General features: G+C 38.9%; 1 protein-coding gene across 3 annotated transcripts in view; it reads left to right on the plus strand.

Moving 5' to 3' along the window:
* Positions 1 to 19,199, plus strand: part of pigq (phosphatidylinositol glycan anchor biosynthesis, class Q) — a 35,927-nt gene extending 16,728 nt beyond the window's left edge. For all 3 annotated transcript variants that reach the window (XM_078417701.1, XM_078417700.1, XM_078417702.1), the window contains 7 exons: positions 1,352 to 1,478; positions 3,097 to 3,250; positions 12,054 to 12,165; positions 12,879 to 12,959; positions 14,312 to 14,426; positions 15,978 to 16,039; positions 16,863 to 19,199. In XM_078417701.1, the coding sequence (XP_078273827.1) occupies positions 1,352 to 1,478; positions 3,097 to 3,250; positions 12,054 to 12,165; positions 12,879 to 12,959; positions 14,312 to 14,426; positions 15,978 to 16,039; positions 16,863 to 17,015 (804 nt within the window). In that variant the 3' untranslated portion in view covers positions 17,016 to 19,199. The remainder of the gene's footprint in view (positions 1 to 1,351; positions 1,479 to 3,096; positions 3,251 to 12,053; positions 12,166 to 12,878; positions 12,960 to 14,311; positions 14,427 to 15,977; positions 16,040 to 16,862) is intronic.
* Positions 19,200 to 23,060: the final 3,861 nt, after the last annotated feature.

Genomic DNA, 23,060 nt, shown 5'->3' on the forward strand with positions numbered 1-23,060 from the left:
GAGTAGCATAGATAAGGAGAGTAGCGAAATTATCTTCACCTGGCTAGAGAAGCCTAAAGCTAGAGGGCTTGGGTTTAAGGTGAGAAGAGAAAGATTTAAAAGGGATCTAACAGGCAACTTTTTCACATGGAGGATGCTGCGTATATGAGATGGTAGTGCAAGGAAATGTTTGAGGCAAAGTATAATTACAACATTTCAAAGACACTTGACCAGGTAGTTGGATAGAGAAGTTTTGGAGGGATATGGGCCAGATGAAGGGCCATAGGGCCTATTTCTGTGCTAAGACTCCTATAATCCCTCACCTCTGAAATCATTCTCACAAAACTCCATTAACTCTCAAGCATTCTCATCCTTCCTAAATTGTCCTGCCCTGCACAATACTCCAATACTCCAATTGGCGGTACTCCAAATTAGTATTTCATATCAATTTAGCATATCGAGTTTCATTGTACCTACATTGGTACACATGACAATAAACAGACCTTTGACACCTTTAACTGCCTAAATGTTTGTATTCTACCTCCCTAAGTGGCCCCAGAACAGTTTTGTTAACATGTTGAAGATTCATGCTTCTTTAAAATTACACAGTGTCTATTGATGTTCTCATTCTTTCCAACAAAATGTTTTTACATCGCACATTGCTCCATTAATATTTAACTGCTGTATCTGCCATTCCATCAGCCTGTCTTTCGCATCTTGAATGTTAACATAATCTTTTTCCCAGTTTACTACATTTCCATGTTTTGTACCATCTGCAAGTTTTGTCAATGTGTCCTGTACCCCAACTCTAAGGCATTAATGTACATCAAAAACAGCATTAATTTTAGTACTCAACTGTGGTAAACTCTACGTATTTCTTCAGTATATTGAAAGGTCCTTCACTACAAATGTGTTTCATCTCTAAAGCAATTATCTATCTATGGTGTTACTGCCCCTTCATCCCTCTGGCTTCTGTTTTGCTTCTGTGCTTGATCAAACTCCTTATGAAAGTCAAAACATTACAGTACATTTGTAAGGGACTCAAAAATATGATTAATCATCGGTTAAACTACATTTAAACCAAATTGTATAAGTGGTGTGAATTGTTTGTCGATATTGTTAGATTTAATGAAATCTGACATTATAAGTGGAGTATAGCACAGGATACATCAAACTCAGCGACAGATTTTGCTGCTTGGGTTACAGTAAAAATGTTGAAAATATAGCAATAATTATTCTTGCTATAAAATAACGTGTATTATTAAAATATTGCATCAAAAGCTGGTGTTATGAAATGGGAAAACTTAGACCTGTGAGTGTTTAGGTCTGTGACAATGTGACATGAATTAACAATTATATTTTGTGATAACAGCATATCGCGAAAGAGTTACAGATACTGTTGGAGTGGCTGATGGGAGCTCCAGCTGGTTTGAAGATGAACAAAGCGCTAGATGAAGTACTGGGACATTTCTTTCTTTATCACATCCATCTTTGGATAAGTAAGTTTCTTTTTGCATCAGCACCTCTGAAAGGTCTACATTGCCTGACATTTCAGAGAAGTGCAACATGAGTTACAGTGGTTGGTTTAGACCTACGGTTATCAAACCACAAATAATCATTTGCAAACTTGGAAGACAAACAATACGCCTCAGCAGAGCCATCAGTGGCTTTGCAGTGGTTGCCTTTGTCTAGAAATTGAGTCATGCATGTAATTGCGCTCTTTCATGCAGTAATCGATCCATTTTCAATGATATATCAAAATATGAATGAGTTGCATTGCAACCAGTTATTGTTCCAGTTTAATGGACTAACGCAAATATGTCTATGCAACCAAGAGCCACTTCTTGAATTTTCATTTGTACATGCAAACATTGGTAGGCAATTTATAATTTACTTTTCGACTTTAGAGTTACATTGCAGAAATAGGCCCTTTTGCCCACCGAGCCCTTGCCAACCAGCGGTCACCCCATACACTAACACTATCCTATACATTAGGGACCATTATTTTACAAATTTCCAAAGTCAATGAACCTACAAACCAGCAGGTCTTTGGAGTGTGGGAGGAAATTGGAGCGCCTGTAGAAAACCTACGTCGTCACAGGTAGAACGTACAAACACCATACAGACAGCACCCGTAGTCAGGATTAACCCGGGGCTCTGGCACTGTAAGGCAGCAACTCTACCACTGTGCCATTGTACCGCCCAAGATGCTGAGTTAGAATTCCAGTCACAGAGAGTCAGGCTTCCAGCAAAGCATAGGCCCGCTTTCAACATGACTAAGGATCTGCTGAGCAGATCCTAGCCATCTGTGAGAACCTGATTTGGGTCGATTGGAAGGTAGGTGCTTACGCAACTGTCCTTCAGTGCCTGGCCTATCCCAGCTGAAGTTGATAGACTAATCCTAATCCACCTCCACATCCCAACACCTCACAATCTTTTTTGATCTGCCAAGCTAACCAAATCTTACCCCCTTCCCCAAGCTTTGGGCTACTGATCTTACCCACTCGCTGCCAATTCCCTGCAGCCCACTTATCCCAGATCCACTTTCTGAATCCTGTATCTGGCTTGGACTCGCCTTATTTTCTTCATGTTTTCAACAATGGCAGATAATGCAACGGTAAGACCTTGACTGAAACTGACTATTAATTAACACATATATTTTGTCTTGTATGTACTAAATTGGCAAACAACAGATCTTTCAACAAAGCCATAATTGACAATCCAATGACTTAATGAACCTCAACAGGAATTGGTCAATTGCTGAAAAAGGACACAAAGTGTGGAGTAACTCAGCGGGTCAGGCAGCATCTCTGGAGAACATGGATAGACGACGTTTTCGGTCTCCAGACTTCTCTAGTGATGCTGCCTGTCACTGACTTACTCCGGCACTATGTGTCTTTTTTTGTAAACCAGCATCTGCAGTTCCTTGTGTCTACGTTGGGTTAATTATTGGATATCAGTTCTCCTTTGGTTGCTTAAGAGTAGTCAGTTTATTCATCTTTTATTGCATATTTCCCTGAACTAATTTGAATTAGTTTTCTTTCTAAGTAATGTTCTCAACAAGTAATAATTTGATCAGTGTACATAATGCCAATTCAGCGTGTATTTATTCTACAGGTTATATCCATCTGATGTCTCCATTTATTGAGATGATCCTATGGTATGTTGGACTATCAGCATGTCTCGGCTTGACTGTGGCCTTATCTATTGGTTCTGACATTATTGCCCTACTGACATTTCACATCTACTGTTTTTATGTATATGGGGCCAGGTAAGGTATCAACCTTTTTCAAGAATTTAGAACAGATTTATAGTTAGAAACACAGGAATTGAAAATGAAAGACCAGAAAATTTGGACATAGAAAATAAGCATTTGTTCTGTTCAGGGATGGTGTTTATTTCATGTCAAAGAATCAGGAGCATTCAGATCTGTATTTTACCAAATAAACTGGCCAAGATTGCCAGTATTTTTTTTAAAAAGTATTTATAGCTATTTCTTTAAATAATCTAAAATAATAAATGCTATTGAAATAAAAATCCTAAACACTACATCAAATATTTTTGTATGGAACTTTAAAACCGGTTTTCAAGTCAGAAGTGCTGCTGTGATGGAGTTTGTATTCATTATTCATGATTAGTTTTAATAATGCACAGGTTGCAGATGGCTTGAACCTGCCTGGATTTGGTTTTGAAAGCGTTGTTTCTGTATAACTGGTTACCGTGTTCACTAGATGGTGCTGCTGCTCCTCATTTTTCTCGTTATGCTACGATGAGTACAGTTCAGAACTAATGCTTTGGCTTCAGAAACTACCACACCTCAGAAACGACCACACCTAAATATTTTGTGATGCTTCCTTTTTCTGCTCTTGCATGTTTAACATTAGTTCAAAGTATGATGAAAACTAATTTAATCAATTGTGATCGATATGAATCTAGAAGTCAGTGTTGGACCAAAAATATATGTTGTTCTTTGGTTTGTTCTTCTGTTACCTTCTGCTCTGCACATGAACCAAAAGTGATTGTTTAAATTTCCTATTTACAGTTAAATACAAAACCGTTTCATTGAAAAACCACAATTATTTGGTGGAAGGTTAGAATATTTAACAAATCGTGTACCAGAGCAGCCTACCCCACGCAATACCTTGTCATTTGCCTTGCTAAAGTCAATGAATTAGAACATTAACGAGTAATCGTTCGCTCGTGTGTCAGACGATGTTTTGCCATTGCTTTGCCACATCTGTGCCTCTGTGGAGATCGTCCGCAGTGCATGCTTCTCCGCTGCGAGTCAGTAGGTGGGCCATTGTCTGTACCTCTCCACAGTTGCATTTGTCAGAGTCTGAGAAGCCCCACTTCTTCAGGTTGAGTCCGCAACGTCCCACTCCAGTGCGGAGGCGGTTTAGGGCTTTCCAGGTAGTATAAGGCAGGTGGTGAAACTAACTAAATTTAACTTCAACAGCTGTCTTGGAGGGGATTTGAACTTGATTTTCTGGTTTGTCATTTCCCGACCAGTAGATGACCAGTGCAGTAATCTAGTCACTGTGCGACAATTGGCAGTAGTTTAAGATAACTGGTGAGCCTAGCATTACTCAATCTCTTTTTTAATTAAAAAAATAATAATACGACTCCTTGGGTAAATAGTTTATACTAGCCTTCTTTTTCTCGTGTCACAGTTTTAGGCCATCTATGCAGGTATTTAAAATCTGGTACTTAAAGTGGCCGTTCTTACTGAGATGCAGTTGTAGAAGTGTCAGCACTCCTTCAGATACCTTGATCATTCTTTACTTCTGAAACAAGACCATAAATATTAATACGCTACTCAATCATAGCAAGCATTTCTGCTGAGCCTTACCCTGTCTTGCCTCCCCAAAAATACACACATATGCACTTTTCAGGGCAAACGATGAAAAGCTTTTATTTACAAGGTCATCCGGCTTAAGGAACTATCCCGTGTAACTGATTTGTCTTTTTTACACTAATAGCTTTTTGGCAGTCTGGAAATAGCAATGATTTAGTAAGGCTTGTTCATTGACCTCGCCTCTATCCCATCTGAGAATACAACAAAATATTTTTTTCAGTGAAATGCTCTTCTTCGAACTTCTCCAGAGGAAATTTCCAAAGACATTTTTTAGGGAAAATGCCAATAAAATAAAACAATTGAATAACAAGTGATTTTATAGTGGAGCTGCTTTCTGAAATTTAAGGGAGGTGCATTGTACGAAGAGGGACAGATATTTTTCTTGCACCGATTTATAATATTAAATTATGAATGTTAAAGATATATGGCATTGAGAGCTTGAGATAATTTTCTTTTACAAGTTCCATTCATATTTTTTAAATTATCACAAGTTTACAGGTCTGCTTTAAACTACCTGATGCAAAATAAGGTTTAGTTTTAGTTTAGTTTAGAAATACAGCACGGAAACAGCCCATTGAGCCACATCAATCATCAATTATCTATTCGCACTAGTTCTATGTTATCCCACTTTCTTACCCACTCCTTACACGCTAGGGTCCATTTACTGACGCCACTTAACCCACAACCCCACACGTCTTGGGGTGTGGGAGGAAACCAAGAGAACCTGGAGGGAAAATCCAGCGCGTTCACGCGGGAGAATGTGTAAACTCCACACAGACAGCACCCGAGGTCAGGATCGAGCCCTGGTCTCTGGAACTGTGAGGCAGCTGTTCTACCAGCTGTGCTGCCAAGTTGCTGGCATTAGTTTTGCATCCTGAGCAAGAAACAATGGCCCATGTTTCTGCACCAACTGCTTTTTAGTAACTGCTTCTGATATCCATTTATAATCTGGTCAGGTGCTACAACTGTAGTGTAAGAAAATAACTGCAAATGCTGGTACAAATCGAAGGTGTTTATTCACAAAATGCTGGAGTAACTCAGCAGGTCAGGCATCATCTCAGGAGAGAAGGAATGGGTGACGTTTCGGGTCGAGACCCTTCTACAACTTGATTCTGTCGAAGGGTCTCGACCAAACATCACTTATTCCTTTTCTCCGGAGATGCTGTCTGATCCGCTGAGTTACTCCTGCTCCTTCTGTCTATCTTTGATTTTTTTTTTCCTTCTCTATTTACTGCCCTCACGTTGTTTTCCAACACGTCTTACCTCCAAATCCCTTTGCTGTTTGTCTAAGTCTTCTTCTTCTTGCGTTTGAGGCAGCAGAAGTTATGAAGCTGCTTCTGCTTCTGCTGTCTCTGTTTGTTGTCGTTCGCCTGACTGAGATCAGTTGACGGGGCTCACCATGGGGAGATCGGCAACATGAGCCCCAAGTGTCTAAGTCTTAAATATGTTATCTGAACACTTGGGTGATATTTGGAAGTTACCAGTTGCTTTCAAAACCTTATTACTAAATTATTTGAAAAGCAGTAAATTGTGGATGCTGTAAATCTGAATTAAAAACACAAAATTTAGAAATACTCTAAATGTCAGGCTACATCATGAACTAAAGTTATCAAGCTGAAAATCAAAACAGTACAAAACAAAACATGCTGCTAGATGCACTGCATTTCTGTTTTGACTGAAATATTAGCTTTTGTTGGAAGTGGAGAAATAATGAATTATAAAGAAAGAGCCTTCCTTAAAACAGCTTAGATGCAATTCAAAATTATATTGCAAAATCCATTGACACAACAGCTGCTGACTAAAAAATTCAAATTGATAATTGTTTGCCCCAGTATGTCTATTAACTGACTCTTCTGCTTTGCACCTCATTAACACCTCATTGGGCCGCATAGTGGCGCAGCGGTAGAGTTGCTGCCTTACAACGCTGGAGACCCAGGTTCCATCCTGACTACGGGAGCTGTCTGTACAGAGATTGCACGCCCTCCCTGAGACTGCGTGGGTTTTCTCTGGGTGATCCGGTTTCCTCCCACACTCCTAAGACGTACAGGTTTGTAGGTTAATTGGCTTCACTACAATTGTAAGTTGTTCCTATTGTGTAGAATAGTACTAGTGTACAGGGTGGCCGGTGGGCCAAAGGGCCTGTCTCTGTGCCGTATCTGTAAAGTCTAAAAGTAAAGTCTAAATACAGATCCCCACAGAAAATATTACAATTACTAATTGTGCTTATAAACTGACATATAGGGACCATGATTATCTTGTTGTGATATTGGACTGGTGATCCAGGAGCCTGGGAAAATGATCCTGCATTCAATTTTCACCACACCAAATGAAGAAATTAAGTTCCTGGAATAAAAAGTTAGCATTAGCAATGAAACTGTTATATAAATGCACCTCTTTCACTGATGTGCAACTGTGTAAATCGTTTTCAACACAGTCTGGCTTGTAAATGTCTTCGGCCCCACAGTAAATAACCAGACAAAGTCACTTACATTCAAGGACAATAAATTCTAGCAACGTCCTTGTCCCATAAATCTATAAAAACAAATAACAGAGGACATTGATATTTAATGTGCTTCAAATTAATGCAGAGATCGGGAGCAAAATCAAGTAGGCAAGTTCTTCTGAAATCTGATCCAAAAGCGATTTTTAAATATATGTTCAGTGTCCAAGTCTTTTGGGTTTAATTAAATGATGAAATACAGATGTATTTCACAGTACTGTCATTATGATCCTACTTCAACATCATTGTCTTTGCTGTAAAAAAACATTGGCAAAAAAACTGGCAATTCTTGGCTTGATTTCACAACATTTTCTTGCATTCGATTTCTGAGGAAGTAAAATTTCTTTAAAAGAGTTTCTTTTAAAGCTAGGTTACGAATGCCATTTTGTAGGTTGACTATGCACATTGGTTGGTGCTTATATTACACTAACAATGTTTTTTTCTGTATGGTTTGGTTTTGAAAATAACACAGAGAGAATGCTGATATTGTGTAGATGGCACACCAGAAAAATGGAGACTTCATTAGATCAATCTTCCCTGCTGTCTAGCCAGCAATGTTGGAGGAAGATTTGAGTAAGAGCTTCCGCAAACCACAATTTGAAGGACTAAGAATTGGCGAATGGCCATAATAAGCATGGAAGCCTAAGGCAAGGGAGGCACAAAACCTGTAAGGCCTGGGGGAGCATTACTGGATCTGTTCTGCTTGAAAAACGAACTCCTAGTTAACATGGAACAGTATCACACAAGAACAGGACCTTTGGCCCACAATGTCTGTGTTGAACATGATGCTAAGACTTATCCACCTGCACATAACCTTGTATCCCTCCCTTCCCCGCATATCTATACACCTAACCAAAAATCTTGTGCCACTAACGTATCTGCTTGAACCATCAGCACACCTGGCAGCGAGCTCCAGACGCTCAGCATGTCCTGTGTAAAAAGAAAAAACTTAACATCCACGCATCTCCTTGTAACTTTGCCCCTCTCACCTCAAAGCTGTGCCCTCTAGTATTTTACTTTTCCATCCTGAAGAAAAGATTCCGACTAACTACCCTACCTATGCCTCTCATAATTTTATATACTTCTATCAGGTCTTCCCGCAGCCTCTGGCATTTCAGAGAAAGCAGTCCAAGTCTGTCCAACCTCTCCCTGTAGCTAATACGTCCTAATCCAGACATCATTCTGGTAAACATCCTCTGCGCCCTTTCCAAAGCCTCCATATCCTTCCTGTAAGGGGGCCACTAGAACTGCTCGCAATACTCCAGATTCAGGCTGAGATAGCAACCATTATTGTGTTCCCGGTCACGATTTCTGACTGACAATGCAAGTAGTACCCTAATATTTGTCAGCCCTTTTGTACATTTAAAGACTGACGCTGTTACCTTTCTACTTATTCTTTCTTTCGACATGTTTCCAGTTAGTGAGTTCAGTTATGTTCATCATAAATAATAAGTGCTACTTTTAGCTATATGTCAATAAACCTTTTGGCGATATCTGTTGCATCATTTTGATCTCGTATTCTAAAATGCCGCTCACATTTCCAACCCAGCTTGCTCATGCTTGTGAGAATGTTGCAACTGCAGCACTTTTGGCTTGGACTCTGTGACTTTTTGTAATTCTGACCACAAATTAATGATAACATCAGCCATTATGTACCATTCAATATTATTAGCTTTGTTGCCAGTATTAACATTTCTTGTGAATGCTACTGCTGTCTTTCGCTATACTGATCTGGATGGCTTAAACTTGAGAGCAGAAGGCCATTGTTAGTTGTACATGGTTCAATCAATGTGTACCAATTGGAGTTTTTATTTCCCAAACAAAGGTACTTTTCAGTCACTGTTTCCAGGAAGAAAATATGTTCCTTACAAGCAATTCATACATGGCATAAAGAAGCACTGTTTGACAGACGTTGCAGTGTTACAAATTGTGTGCATGTTAAATATTGAAATGCTTTTTGTTACTTTATATTCTGTTTTCTCATGCTGACAGGCATTATGAAATTGCAGAGGGGTGTGAATTTTGAGAATATGCGAGTTTTGCGGATGTGTAAATGTCATACTGAATAGTTCACTAAAATGGAACTTTATCCAAGTACTTCTTTGTATATTTGCCTTAGATTTTGCAGTGTATAACACAGATGGGAAGCGATTGAAAGTGATTAGGTTAGCCATTATTGCAATCAGAACTTTTTTGGCTTTCTTGTTCTTCGAAGCGCTGTATATTGGAGATTCTCATATTTAGTAACATTTTCTAAATTGTTGTATTTTCATTTCACTTTTACTGTCTTTAGGTTTATGTTATCTAGCACTGTTTGATGGAGAAGGCAATTGAACCAGGGAGAGTAACCAAACACACCATGAGTTAATTGTATACCTCGTCACTTTCCCCTCAACCAACAATGAACCATTCTACATTTCCTTGACCATCGTCTGCTTTGATCTGTCCTTTTCACACCTTCCATTTTCTTTGTACCCTTCCATATCTCTAGTTTCCCTTTCCCCTGACTCTCAGTCTGAAGAAGAGTCTTGACCCGAAACATCACGCATTCCTTCTCTCCAGAGATGCTGCCTGTCCCGCTAAGTTACTCCAACATTTTGTGCCTATCTACGAGATAATCGAGGCTTGTTCACAAATGAGGACCAAAAGACATAGTTCCTAAAATAAAAATAATGCAACAAATTCAAAGCAGCAATTATAGGCATTGATTATTTTTTGTCATTGTAGGTTCCATTTCTTAAAGTGAGAACTCAATCGTGCTCTTGATGAATTGCGGGCTTTATCGCCAGAGTGAGAATACTTTGAGCAAGAGTACCTTCTTCCTTTGTGTACCTTTTAAGCGAAGAAGAAAGAATATTTAGGCATCTCCTTTTGCCGAATATTGTTCAGATTAAAAGTTTTCTTCCCATGCACTTACAAATGCAACTTTAACTTTTTGAATGAAACATTGATCCTACACTCTGAAAGACTGAAAATATTTTGAATTGCAAAACCAGAACCAACCTTTTGTTTGCGGAGCCTTGCCGGAATAAATATGCCAACTCTTTAAAGGCCACGGTAATGATTTTTTCACAAAATAAAGTCTGTTGGGACTGATTTGAACTTTGCTGAGAAATCAGATAAATGGTGATTGGGCCACCTGCCACACTTTTTGGCTGAGAGGCCCGATCCATTTTGTTAGTCACGCATTATTTACATTGACAGTTCGGTAATGAGACCTTCAATCTCCAGTGGTGGCTGAAGCAGCTAAAAAAAAATTAAAGTGCTAAAGAGTTAAAAGAGTATTTGGTCCAGTCAGAAGAAACTGAATGGATTATTATAAAATTGTAAGCCAGAAATATCACACATGCTGCATGCCTTTCATTCTGATCTCTAAGTGGGCCTGTATAGAGCAAATATGGATCACTGGCTAGGCTCCACTCCAATTGAATATAATTACCCATTATATTAGGGAAATATATATCTTTATTTCACTTCAGTCTGAGGAAGGGTCTCAACCCCAAACGTCACTCATTCTATCCAGAGAAGCTGCCTGTCCTGCTTAGTTACTCCATCTTTTTGTGTCTTATCTTTATTTTCCAACCTCAATGTACCCTAGGTATCTCAAGGTTCCAAGCAAATGACAAGGGGTTGCAACAGTGGTAAAGTACTGCATATATTCAAAGGTGACTGTGAAAATTGGTGACAACATTTTATTAGTGATCCCATGCAGCATTATTATTGATATTTCTTTTATTGGAAAGAAATGGCTTGTAATTACTTTTGGTTATTTCTGTCCTCACTCTTTTTATTGCACTCTCTGCCTTTGCCTCTGCTGACACGTATTTATTTTTCTGCATTTTGTCCGAAACTTTTGCTCACTGCCTTCCTTTTTTTTTTAAGGCATCGGCGTACATCTTAATCTTTTGTAGTGCTAATATTCTTGCTTTTTATCGCTTCATCGCTGAATAAAGCATCTTGCATTCAGTACAGGTTTAATGGAAGAAGACAGCTTGGAATACAGGTTCAACACAGTCATCATGATAATGTTTTAGAAATTGCTTTGAAATGAAATAAAGTTCTTGGTTTGTTGTGTAAAGATGTTTTAAAGTTGTTAAGGCTGAATGGCACTGCGTTGGAATTGAATAATAGTCTGATTTTATTGATATCCAAATAGTTTCCTGAAACATTAACAAGAAACTGAGTTCATAACTGCTTTTCTGCACAGAGATGCAAAAGTACTTTGAGATTTGCTAAAATATTCACCAACAATCCATTCTTTAAACATTTAAAATAAATTATACAATGTGTTAGTGTGAAAGTGACAGCAGTTATGTGAACAGGGCAAATGAAAAAAAAATGTACAGGACAAAAATATGAAAAAAAGATTTAAAGTTGAAATGATTGAGTTTTTAAGAGGTGAGAAGCATTTCTGCAAAGTGACTAAATTTCAGCCAGTTTCTGAGAATGTTTCTTTAATCTTATAAGTGTCATCCATCAAAACCGAGGCTGCATATTTGAAGGCTTGTAATAGAATTTCCACAATGCACATGTCTCTATCTCATGACAGTTTCAGAGTACATGTTATACATGAACAAAACACTTTGCTTTCAAAAGGAAAACCTGTCTTTTTTAAATATTTTTTTAATATAATCTGTCCACATTCCATAAAGGTATTTTCTCTTTGCTTTAAAGTCTCCATTTGTAAAACATAACCTGTAATACATTCCTTGCATCTAGAATCTATTGTTTGAAGATCTATGGCTTGTCATCTCTCTGGCGGTTGTTCAGAGGGAAGAAATGGAATGTTCTGAGGCAGCGTGTGGACTCGTGCAGTTATGATTTAGATCAGGTAGAGTGTTTTTACGATACGCATAGTTCTTGAGTGATAAAGATACCAGAGAAATAAGTCGGTATCTTTTTGTAATTGTCATCAGTAAAATTTGTGCCTTCTCATGATTTCTGGTTTATTCATGATACATATGGGATTATATAATATTTCTAAAAACATAAAAACAGGTGAACAAAACATTCGTAAAATTATAAATCTGTATAGATAGGCACAGCCAATACTTTACCAACTTTTCTGCACACTGGACTTTTCAGACTTTGCATTTAATTGAAAATTACTCTCAGGCAGATGAATGTGTCCTTTGCTGTAGCACATTGGACTTCAGATTTAGGGCTTAAAACATAGGGAGAAGGACAAGAAGTAAGCCATTGAGCTATTTGCATCCGTCCACTTAGATAAAGGCTAAACGTAATCCACAAGCAGACTTTTCCTCTTAATTTCTGCATTCCCTTGGTCTGTTGGTGTCCACATATGTACTGATCTTAAGTTTGAATATCATATCAGAATTTGAGAATTCTAAAGAGTGTTGTTCTGCAGCTTTCTTCAGTGGGAACTTCAGGAGTCAGGGAACTGATGGGAACTGTGGGCATTTAAAATTATTGATTTTTTTAATATAAAAATGGAAAATGTTGCATTATTTTTTAAAGTTAGAAAATACAGGATTTTATGTAACATTCATTCATTCGGACATTTATTTTTGTTTTTGTTTGCAGTTGTTTATTGGGACATTGCTGTTCACCGTTCTCCTGTTCCTCTTGCCAACTACAGCACTGTATTACCTCGTCTTTACACTGGTAATGAGCTTTAGTTGTACTTTAGTGTACTTCAGTGAGCTTGAATGAGATATTAGTGATACAATTAGTGTGAAAATCTTCTTCCATACTTTACATCATGCTGCAGCTGTAGTACATGATTCACTCTCTGTCAGACCGTGGTTAGAAATGAAGTTATAATGTTGCTCCCTTGTGTATTTATCGGGTAGGTTTTACATTCCTTCATGGGCAATCAGGATTGAGAATGAATGACTTCCATGCCATTTCTGTGAGTTCTGAGGTGGCTGATGCAACCCATGCAAGATCTACAGACCTTGGCAGGAAATATTTAACATGATTAAAACACAAAATGCCGGAGAAACTCAGCAAGTCAGGCAGCATCTGTGGAGGGAATGGACAGGCAATATTTTGGGTTGGCACTCTTCATCAGAGTCTGAAGAAGGTTCCCGACCTGTAAACGTCGCCTGTCCATTCCCTCCACAGATGCTACCAGACCCGCTGACCTGATTCAAGATTCAAGCATGTGCAGTTCTTTGCATCTCCAGTACTTGACATAGTGCCTCGTAGTCTTCCCTTTCCTAATTTTTGCTTCCAAGAGCTCCTGACAGAAAGTGGAGGTTCTGAATGTCTCTCTGGATGTGCCTTTTCTCATTTGATTGGTCAGGACCAGGGAGTTCCATGAGTCAGTGAAGATGTTGCATTTATTTCCAAAGAGGCCTTAAGAACGTTCTTGGAATGTTTTTTTTGTTCTCTTACTTATCTCATGCTATGACAGACCTTGGGGTGTTTCTTCATATGTCTGTGGTCAAGCTCGTCAACAAATGTAGTCCTGGGTGGGTCATGAACATTGCTTTGCTTAGCCTGCCGATGGATTTGGAAGGTTTTGCATGATAGAATTAGTGGTACCTGTCCACTGCTTTGACTTGTCTATCTATGTTACTGAAGCATACAATCGGTCAAAGGACAGTTTAGTTTAGTTTAGAGATACAGCGTGGAAACAGGCCCCTCGGTCCACCAAGTCCATGCCGACCAGCACACTAACACTATCCTACACACACTAGGGACAATTTACATTTATACCAAGCCAATTAGCCTGCAAACCTGTACGTCTTTTGAGTATGGCTGGAAACCAGAGCTTCCGGAGACAACGCATGCAGGTCACAGGGAGAATGTACAAACTCCATACAGACAATAGTCAGGATTGAACCAGGGTGTTTGGCACTGTAAGGCAGCAACTCTACCGCTGCACCACCGTGCCACCCGTTGCCAATAGGTTTTACAGTAACCAAACGGTTAGGTGAATTATAACCAACTTATGTTCGTGTCTTGTATTTATTGACAGACCTTCTGCCTTTATTTTCTTTCTTCAACAGCTACGATTGGTGGTGGTGGTAATTCAGGGTTTCATTCACTTGCTCGTGGACCTCATTAACTCTCTCCCATTATACGCATTAGGACTCAGACTGTGCCGACCTTATGTCCTTGCAGGTATTGGTAAAAGCTGAATTAATTTGGTTTTAATCTGTTAGTAACATTGGCATTGATTATCAAGATGGCGCCCAGCCCAGGCGACTATTTGTCTGCTAGCCATAGAAGCAGATCTACAATCACACATTACAATAGCTCCACACTTTTAAATCACTCACTGTAAATGGCTCGATTATAATCATGTATTGTCTTTCCGCGGCCTGGTTAGCACGCAACAAAAGCTTTTCACTGTACCTCGGTACACATGACAATAAACTAAACCGCACTGATTGTGATCATTGTCAAAAGAACAGCATTTGCCACGCATATTCCACGTATAGTTTTGGCAACACACAGGGATCCATTTCAGTGCTGTGCCCTAAGAGAGGATCTACAGAATTCATGAAGTATTCATATCCTACATAAACTAGTCAGATTAAAGACTCTTTATTGAGGCAAACTGAATCTGCACCGGAAAATATAAATCAGAATTTATAGTTCTCTGTAAACTTAAATAATAAGAAAATGGAGAGCATAATAAATATAATATTGTGAGACAGAGAAAAAGGCCATAAATAAAATTATCAATTTTATAAAAATCAAACAGTTACATTCTGAAACTATAAATTTTCAATGCTAGTATTTGAACCATGCATTGTAAATTTGGTCAGTCTGAATTCCACCAAACTTTTTCTGGCATGTTTAGTACATTTGTAATTTATTGTTGCAAAGGCAAGCTGGGCAACATAGATTGTAGACTCAACACATCCATATTGCAGCGTGTGTTTTCATGCTGTTGAAGTTCCTGTCAGACTTGATCGATGAGATCACCAGTATTATGAGCCATTGGTTCTTTTGGTTTTAAATTTTTGATGCAGTCAGGCACATACAAATACCTCTGCTTGGCACATCTGTTGATACAGAAATAAGGCAAATTGCAAGATTGGTGAGAATGTCCCTAATGCTGCGCTTTTCTAGGTGTATGTTTATATAGAACTCCAAAATTGGGAGTTCCCAATGGATCGGCACCTGACTGGAGTTTCCTGCATTCTCTTTCACGCACCAGGTCTCTGTTCCTATGCTTCCGTTCATATACCATGGGCCAGCTCCCAAATTAGTTTTTACTCACCAGGACCAGTTCCTGCGTTCCCTTTCACTCACCAGAGTCTGATTCCCTCGCTCCCTTTCAGTCACTGGGGTTATGATGCCCACACTGCCTTGAAATCGATCAGGTTCACTTGAAAACATATAAATTCCACCCCCCTCCAACATAAAGGCAGGGAAATCTCAGCAAAGTAGAGCGGCAGCAGGTGGGGCCCATTAACAGTTGGCATTCCAGAGCTGTCTGGAAATTCCACATTTGAGAACATAGTCAGGAACCTCCCAGACATTCATTTAAAGGAGTAACCACCAAGACTGCTGGCAATTACTGACAAGGTGGGACCAAAGAGTTGTTTAATTCCTGGCTTAAAATTTATCATATAAAAATAATTATTGTATCCTTTTATTGTTTGGAATGTGAAGACATTTTTCAGACGTTTATCTCTTTAGTTTTTGTGTTTTTATCTTCAGCTGGTGTAAAGTTTCAAGTTTACCAGAAGGTTGCTGGTAAACCTCTTCACTTGTTGATGGAGGTAAGTTGTCGTGAATAGCCATATTGATCTATCTGTGAGTAAAGCAGAGATATCCTTTTAGCATGGCTCTGGTGTCACATTGCCCCTTTCATAATACGTGTAAGAGTAACTGCAGATGCTGGTTTAAACCAAAGATAGACACAAAAAGCTGGAATAACTCAGCGGGACAGCCCAGTCTCGACCCAAAACGTCACCCATTCCTCTCCAGAGATGCTGCCTGTCCCACTGAGTTACTCCAGCTTCTTGTGTCTATCTTCCTTTTCATGATACCTTCCGTCATCAGTACTGATCATTCGCTGATCACTTTATTTGGTTAATTTTGCCTTCGTAAGCACTTCAGATCATTTCATTGCATGAAAGGCAGATTATATTATTGATTATAGTTTTTGTAGTGTAGGTAATGTTAGCTACCAAGAAAGGTCAGGCATCACTGACTGAAGTGACCTTAAGTGCTATCATCTAGCTAACTTAGCTGTTTTATTTTTATTAAAACCACATTGGGTTTAAGAAGGAACTGCAGATGCCTGTTTACACTGAAGATAGACACAAAATGCTGGAGTAACTCAGCAGGTCAGGCTGCGTCTCTGCCTGGGTTGTTATATTAACTCTGGAACAATGGATGAGAAGGCGTCTGCAATCAATTGGGGTTTTTTTTAACCATTGCAGGTACTGTTATCTCCAAGTAAAAGCGAGATTCATCCATACTCTCATTTTTGCTTTCTCCAAAGCCGCAAACTGAGAAATATTAAATGACACAAAAGTAGACCTAGCAATGTCAAGAGAAACAACCTTGCGCGTAAGTAATGGCTGCTGTTCTCAACAGATTAATCCGTTGACCAATGGAATGATAATCAAACGCTACAGACTTCCAACCTACAGCTGTTATCCAAAAGACTCTTGGGCAGCGCTTTGTAAGAAGCTGTTTATTGGGAGACTGATCTATCCATGGAAACGCAGAAATGAGAAACAAGACTGAAGAAATGCAGTCGAAGAGGGGAGCAGTCTTAATGTCCATGTCCATTTTCCTGCATTACCCCTGGATTGCTCTTTGTTTTAAAAAAATAATATGTTTTATTTTATTTTAAATAAGGTTGAATTGCCATATTTGTTTAAGAAAGAAAATCTTTAATATCAGATTTATTTTACTATTACCAAAATTATGGTGCCGAATTGACAGCAGACAACATAATACTGCTGTTTTTTTAATAACATACAATAAAGATAAAATGTTAAAATATCCCTTAGGATATTAAAGTATCCATGTCTCAGAGTACCGTTCCACACTTTACCTCTTCCATTAGAGCAAACATGCTTTTCCATTTATTGGTTAGGTAGAATATTTGAAATTTATAAGAATGCACTTCTGTTTGCTGTATGCATGCATCATTATTGCACTGTTTTTAGATAAAATCATGTTTCATTCATTAAGGGCATGTATTTCATTTTTGTATTTAGTAACATATTGGTACTTTAAATGCCCAACTGAATCCTCATTTTCTTTTACCAATTATTCTGAGCCATTTTTTAAATCAAATTAATGCAATCATCTCTCAATTGAATGCAGTGGAGAAATTGAAAAGGGAAATTCCACATTTAAAAAATAAAAACTGATATCTGTCAATCTGATATAATAACCATGTGTTTCCCTGTAATGGAACAAACCGACTAAATAGTTTTGCATTTTCCTCACTTCCTTGATTATTATGTTGTTTTCCAGATGTACTGAGAAGAACGACTTAAATGTTTACCATTCTATACCCAGAGCAGTACCCAGACAATGTTTGTCTTTTTTTCGGGAAAAATACAATATTTTAATAATGCATTTTATAGCACAAACCTGTTGCCAGGCTGTTGTTTAAAAATACCTTGTTCCTTCTCTGCACAACATGATGTCTATAATTCTTCGCTCTTGCCAGAAAGCTATTTTCCTGGGCAAGTCATAACATTTTCTAGAAGGGGTTATATTGTCTTTTGATCTTGTAATGAATCTAACAGATTGTAATATGAATACTTACATTGGCCTGGGATTTCCTGAAAGCTCACACCGAAACAATGACATCAGCAATGTTGTTTTATAATATAAGAAATGTACATCTGAGTTTGCTGGCTTTTGTTTTTACAATTTTCGTTTTAACAAAAGCTCTTCCATAATCCTCATTTGCTAATATACAAAATTGCATGCAAAATTATTGAATCTTAGTAACTATATATCTAAACCTGAAGATTTTGGAACAACAAAGTTCTATTTCTAGTGTTTAATGGCTACTTATTTTTCACTTAGTCTTACAACTTCAGTTCTTTATCAATGCATGCGTCTTCATGTATCAGAATAATTTGTAATTGAAATTGATCATAGAGTCATACAGCACAGAAAGCTCTGTCCTCCTTAAACCTGTGTGCTCTGGTTTTTGATTCTCCTACCCTGGGTAAAAGACTCAGATCTTCTATAAGATCACCTCTTTAGGATAAGACCTCGTCCTTCTGTGCTCCGAGGAATAAAGTCCGAGCCTGCCTAATCTCTCCCAATAGCTCAGGCCCTCAAATGCTGGCAACATCCTCGTAAATCTCCTCTGCACTATTTCCATTTTAACAACATCTTTCCTATAGCAGGGTGACAACGCTGAACCCAATACTCCGAATGTGGCCTCACCAATGTCTTGTACAACTGGAACGTAGCATTCAACAATCAAACCCTACCTTTGTCTTTTCCTGTATGCCCTGGGACAGGAACTTGTTCTCAGTTCCTTATGCTAACTGTACAATATAGCAGCTCTGTGTTATACACCTCTGAGGAAGAATTGCTGTGTCCAATGCGCACAAGATGTTTTACAAACTTCAGTTTTCATAGACTGCGGGTCAGAGGGAATGTGATACGTTTTGTAGTTTCCAACAGCCTAATTATTGATGATGATTTCCCTTTATCCCCCTTATTACATGCCTGTTTGTAACTTCCAGGCAGATAGGAATGAGATTCTCCGGAGGTTTTAGGGTGCAACTCTCCAGTAGATGAATCAGTTTAAATTGTCTGATTTTGTGAAATTACTGACCACTTATGTGATCAAATTGATTTTCTCCAGACAATATTACTTTCAGAATTGTACTACCTGGTTTTGTAAAAGTCAAATAGTTGACAAAAATGAAAATTGATTAGTATAGTGAATAAAATCTCTCAATGTCATCTGTATATCTTTTATTCTGCGGAAACATATGCATCCACAGTTGTATTAAGTTTCAAAGGAAATTCACACAACATCAATTGACTTGACACATAATAACTAGCTATTTGAACACAGAGTGTATAAAGCACATTGCCATGATTTGCATTTTAATACTTTAATCTTGTTGGGGGGGGGGAAGCATATTTCACATTTCCTTTATTCAATAAACTACACACTATTTAGCGTTACATATCTCTAAGAGAAAATGTTTAAACTGGTGTTAAATATGTTATAACGAAGCATATGGAAAAATATCAAGATAATCACGCAATGTCGACATGATTTTGTGAAAAAGAAATCCAGTTTGATCAATTTAATGTGGACTGTGAAAAAACCTCTAGAAACAAGGAACTGCAGCGCTGGAGTAACTTAGCAGGTCAGGCAGCATCTGTGAAGGGAATGGATAGGTGGCAGTGGGGGTCGCGACCAGACTGATTGTAATGGGTGGGGAGAAAGAGGTGGAGGTGGGACAAAGCCGTGCAAGTGATGGGTGGATACAGGTGAGTGGGGGGGGTGGGGAGGGGAGGAGGTGGGAGGGTTCGATTGGCAGATGAGTGGATAAAGGCTAGAGATGAGACAAGTGGATGTCACAAATCAAAGTCTCTCTCGTCTGTATCCACCTATTGCTTGTTGAGCTTTGTCCCATCTCTTTTCCAGCTTTTTCCCCACTACTATAATCAGTCTGAGGAAGAGTTCCGCCCAAAACATTGTCTCTCCATTTCCTCCACTGATACTGCCAGACCCACTGGGTTACTCCAGCTTTTTGTGTTTTGTTGAAGAACTAACCTGTGTTGTGGATGAAGAGAAACAAATGGATGTCATAACATTTCCAGAAACCATCTAATCATTTGGTGCAATAAAGATTATTGCAGAAACTGGTAGTTATGCCATAGGGATCAGTGCAGAGGCCTCAACTTTATTTTACAATTCATTTAAATGACTTGAATGAAGGTATGTTTGCTAAATTAGCTGATGATACAATAATAGGTAAGGTAAGTATAAGAGAATGAGGAGATGATGTGAAGGTGGTGGGATCGTGTTGTAGCCGATGAAGACATCAGAAAGCAATGGTTGTGTGCAAAGGCTGGTGGTCAGGATGAGAGGAACTTTTACCAAGTGCAGGCTCGGCGATCGTTTCGCTGAACACCTCCGATCAGTCTGCCTAAACCTACCTGATCTCCCGGTTGCTAAACACTTTATCTTTCCCTCCCATTCCCACACTGACCTTTCTGTCCTGGGCCTTCTCCATTGTCAGAGTGAGGCCCAGCGCAAATTGGAGGAACAGCACCTCGTATTTCGCTTGGGTGACTTCCACCCCAGCGACATGAACATTGACATCTAACTTCAAGTAACCCTTGCTTTCCCTCTCTCTCCATCCCTCTCCCTTCCCAGTTCTCCGACCAGTCTGATTGTCCCTCTGATTACATTTTATCTGTTTGATTTGTTGTCACCTAGCTAACAATGATCTATTCTACATTTTCCTTGATCAGCATCTCTTTTGATCTCTTACCCTTCCTTATCTTTGTGTCTCCCTCTTCCCTAACTCTCAGTCTGAAGAAGGATCTTTCTATCTATCCTATCCAGAGATGCTGCCTGTCCCGCTGAGTTATTCCAGCATTTTGTGTCTCTCTTCGGTGTAAACCACCATTCGCAGTTCCTACACATCTATCCTTGTTCTGTCTGTGGAGGGGGTGAGGGGCGAGACCAGGACTGCAAGACTGGAGGAGACACAACAGCTCCATCCACAACAGCAGAGGGTAAGGAAACTTCCTGGATGATTTATATTTTAAATTAACATGTTAAAGTTTCCTTAGCACCAAAAGCTGCAAAACCATGTCAGCAATAAGTTAAGTGTTTGCAATAACATTATGTGCTTTTAAGTAGATATTTATGAAAAATAGAATTGATGATTTAATGACACTCTGAATCACTTACAAAATACATTTGAAGATGACAGTTTTTAAATCCTCAAAAGGTAATTTCATATTATAATGCTTCCAGCTAAATGATTTGTCGATGTAATTATACTGAGCTGAATTTGCATTCAGTATTGGAAAGCAAAAAATACATCCATGCCCTTGCTTTGTTATTTAATAAGATTGTGACACCTTTTACCTCAGCACTGCATGTAATGAAGAGCATCACCCATAGCTGGGACTCTGCATCGTTCAACGACCATAAATTCACTATCAATAGTAAAGATTGTTACTCTAATGCATGAAGCATAAGGCCAATATCTTAATAATTCAACATGAGAGGCAGCACAATGGTATGACAGATTGATTGAAAGAGGCCCTTCTGCACACCGAGTACATACTGACCATCAGGTAGTGTAAGAAAATAACTGCAGATGCTGGTACAAATCGAAGGTATTTATTTCACAAAATGCTGGAGTAACTCAGCAGGTCAGGCAGCATCTCAGGAGAGAAGGAATGGGCGACGTTTCGGGTCGAGACCCACACACTGACCATCGATCACCCGTTCATACTAGTTCTATATCATCCCTATTTCACATTCACTCTATAAACAATTGTGGCAATTTACAGAGGCCAATCGACCTCAAACCCGCACATCTTTGGGATGTGGGAGGAAACTGGAGCACACGGAAGAAGCCCATGCGCTGACAAGGAGAACGTGCAAACTCCACACAGACAGCACCCGAGGTTAGTGTAAGAAAATGACTGCAGATGCTGGTACAAATCGAAGGTATTTATTCACAAAATGCTGGAGTAACTCAGCAGGTCAGGCAGCATCTCAGAAGAGAAGGAATGGGTGATGTTTCAGGTCTTCAGAAGTGTCTCAACCTGAAACATCACCTATTCCTTTTCTCCAGAGATGCTGCTTGTCCTGCTGAGTTACTCCAGCATTTTGTGTCTATCTTCGGTATAAACTAGTATATGCAGTTCCTTCCTACATTGTTTAATTATAGTTCATTAGATCTTAATCCTGCAGTGACTATATTCTACAGTTATTTGTATAATTTAGCCAAAATTTAGAAATGAAATATTTTACATCATTTTGTGATGACACTTACTCTAGCATTTTGTGAAATAAATACCTTCGATTTGTACCAGCATCTGCAGTTATTTTCTTACACTCATTAAATGTTGTGAGTTCTGAAAGTTTTAGAATCCAGGTACTTGTCACGGCATCATCAGCATCAAGAAACAAGTTTTCAAGCATTACAGAGCAAGGCTTCAATCAGACCTTGAACAGTAGTAGCACACTGCCTTTGTTTGTGCATTGTGTATTATCAACACTGCACTGTGTGCATTGCTCAAGCCAATTATTATCAAGGGTGTGGCACCCTTTAAGATCAAAAGGTTTGATCTTAAATTCTAGCTGGAAGACTGGGGCTCAATACTTTCATGTAGTCGGTGATGAAAACACTATCTCTGGTGGTCTTCCCACAGTGACCTGCGGCAAATGGAAAGCTTGATGTGATTCTGGCTTCATCTCTTGCAGGATCCCAGTGGAATCACATCACCCCATCCTCGCATTAACAGCAGATGGCTTTCTCTCCGGAGAGCCACTCCAGGGCTCTTAACAGCAATTCTGTCTCTGTCTGCACAGCCTGCTTACTCCCTATTAGCATTTTAATCTGTTCATTATTTTTCAAAGCATGCCCGGTAGCCTTCCTTTCAAAGCAAGCTCTTAAAAAGGCAACAAAAAGGATGATTGTGGTGTATTGTTTCAACGTGATGGGAAATATAGCTTAACACATTATTTAAAAAACAGACTCATATCAAAAACACACACGCATAGAATGTACTGACTACATTTTGTGAGCCTCTTGGGAAATG

Source organism: Rhinoraja longicauda, chromosome 21 (genome assembly GCF_053455715.1).
Source record: "Rhinoraja longicauda isolate Sanriku21f chromosome 21, sRhiLon1.1, whole genome shotgun sequence".
NCBI classification, from domain to species: domain Eukaryota; kingdom Metazoa; phylum Chordata; class Chondrichthyes; order Rajiformes; family Arhynchobatidae; genus Rhinoraja; species Rhinoraja longicauda.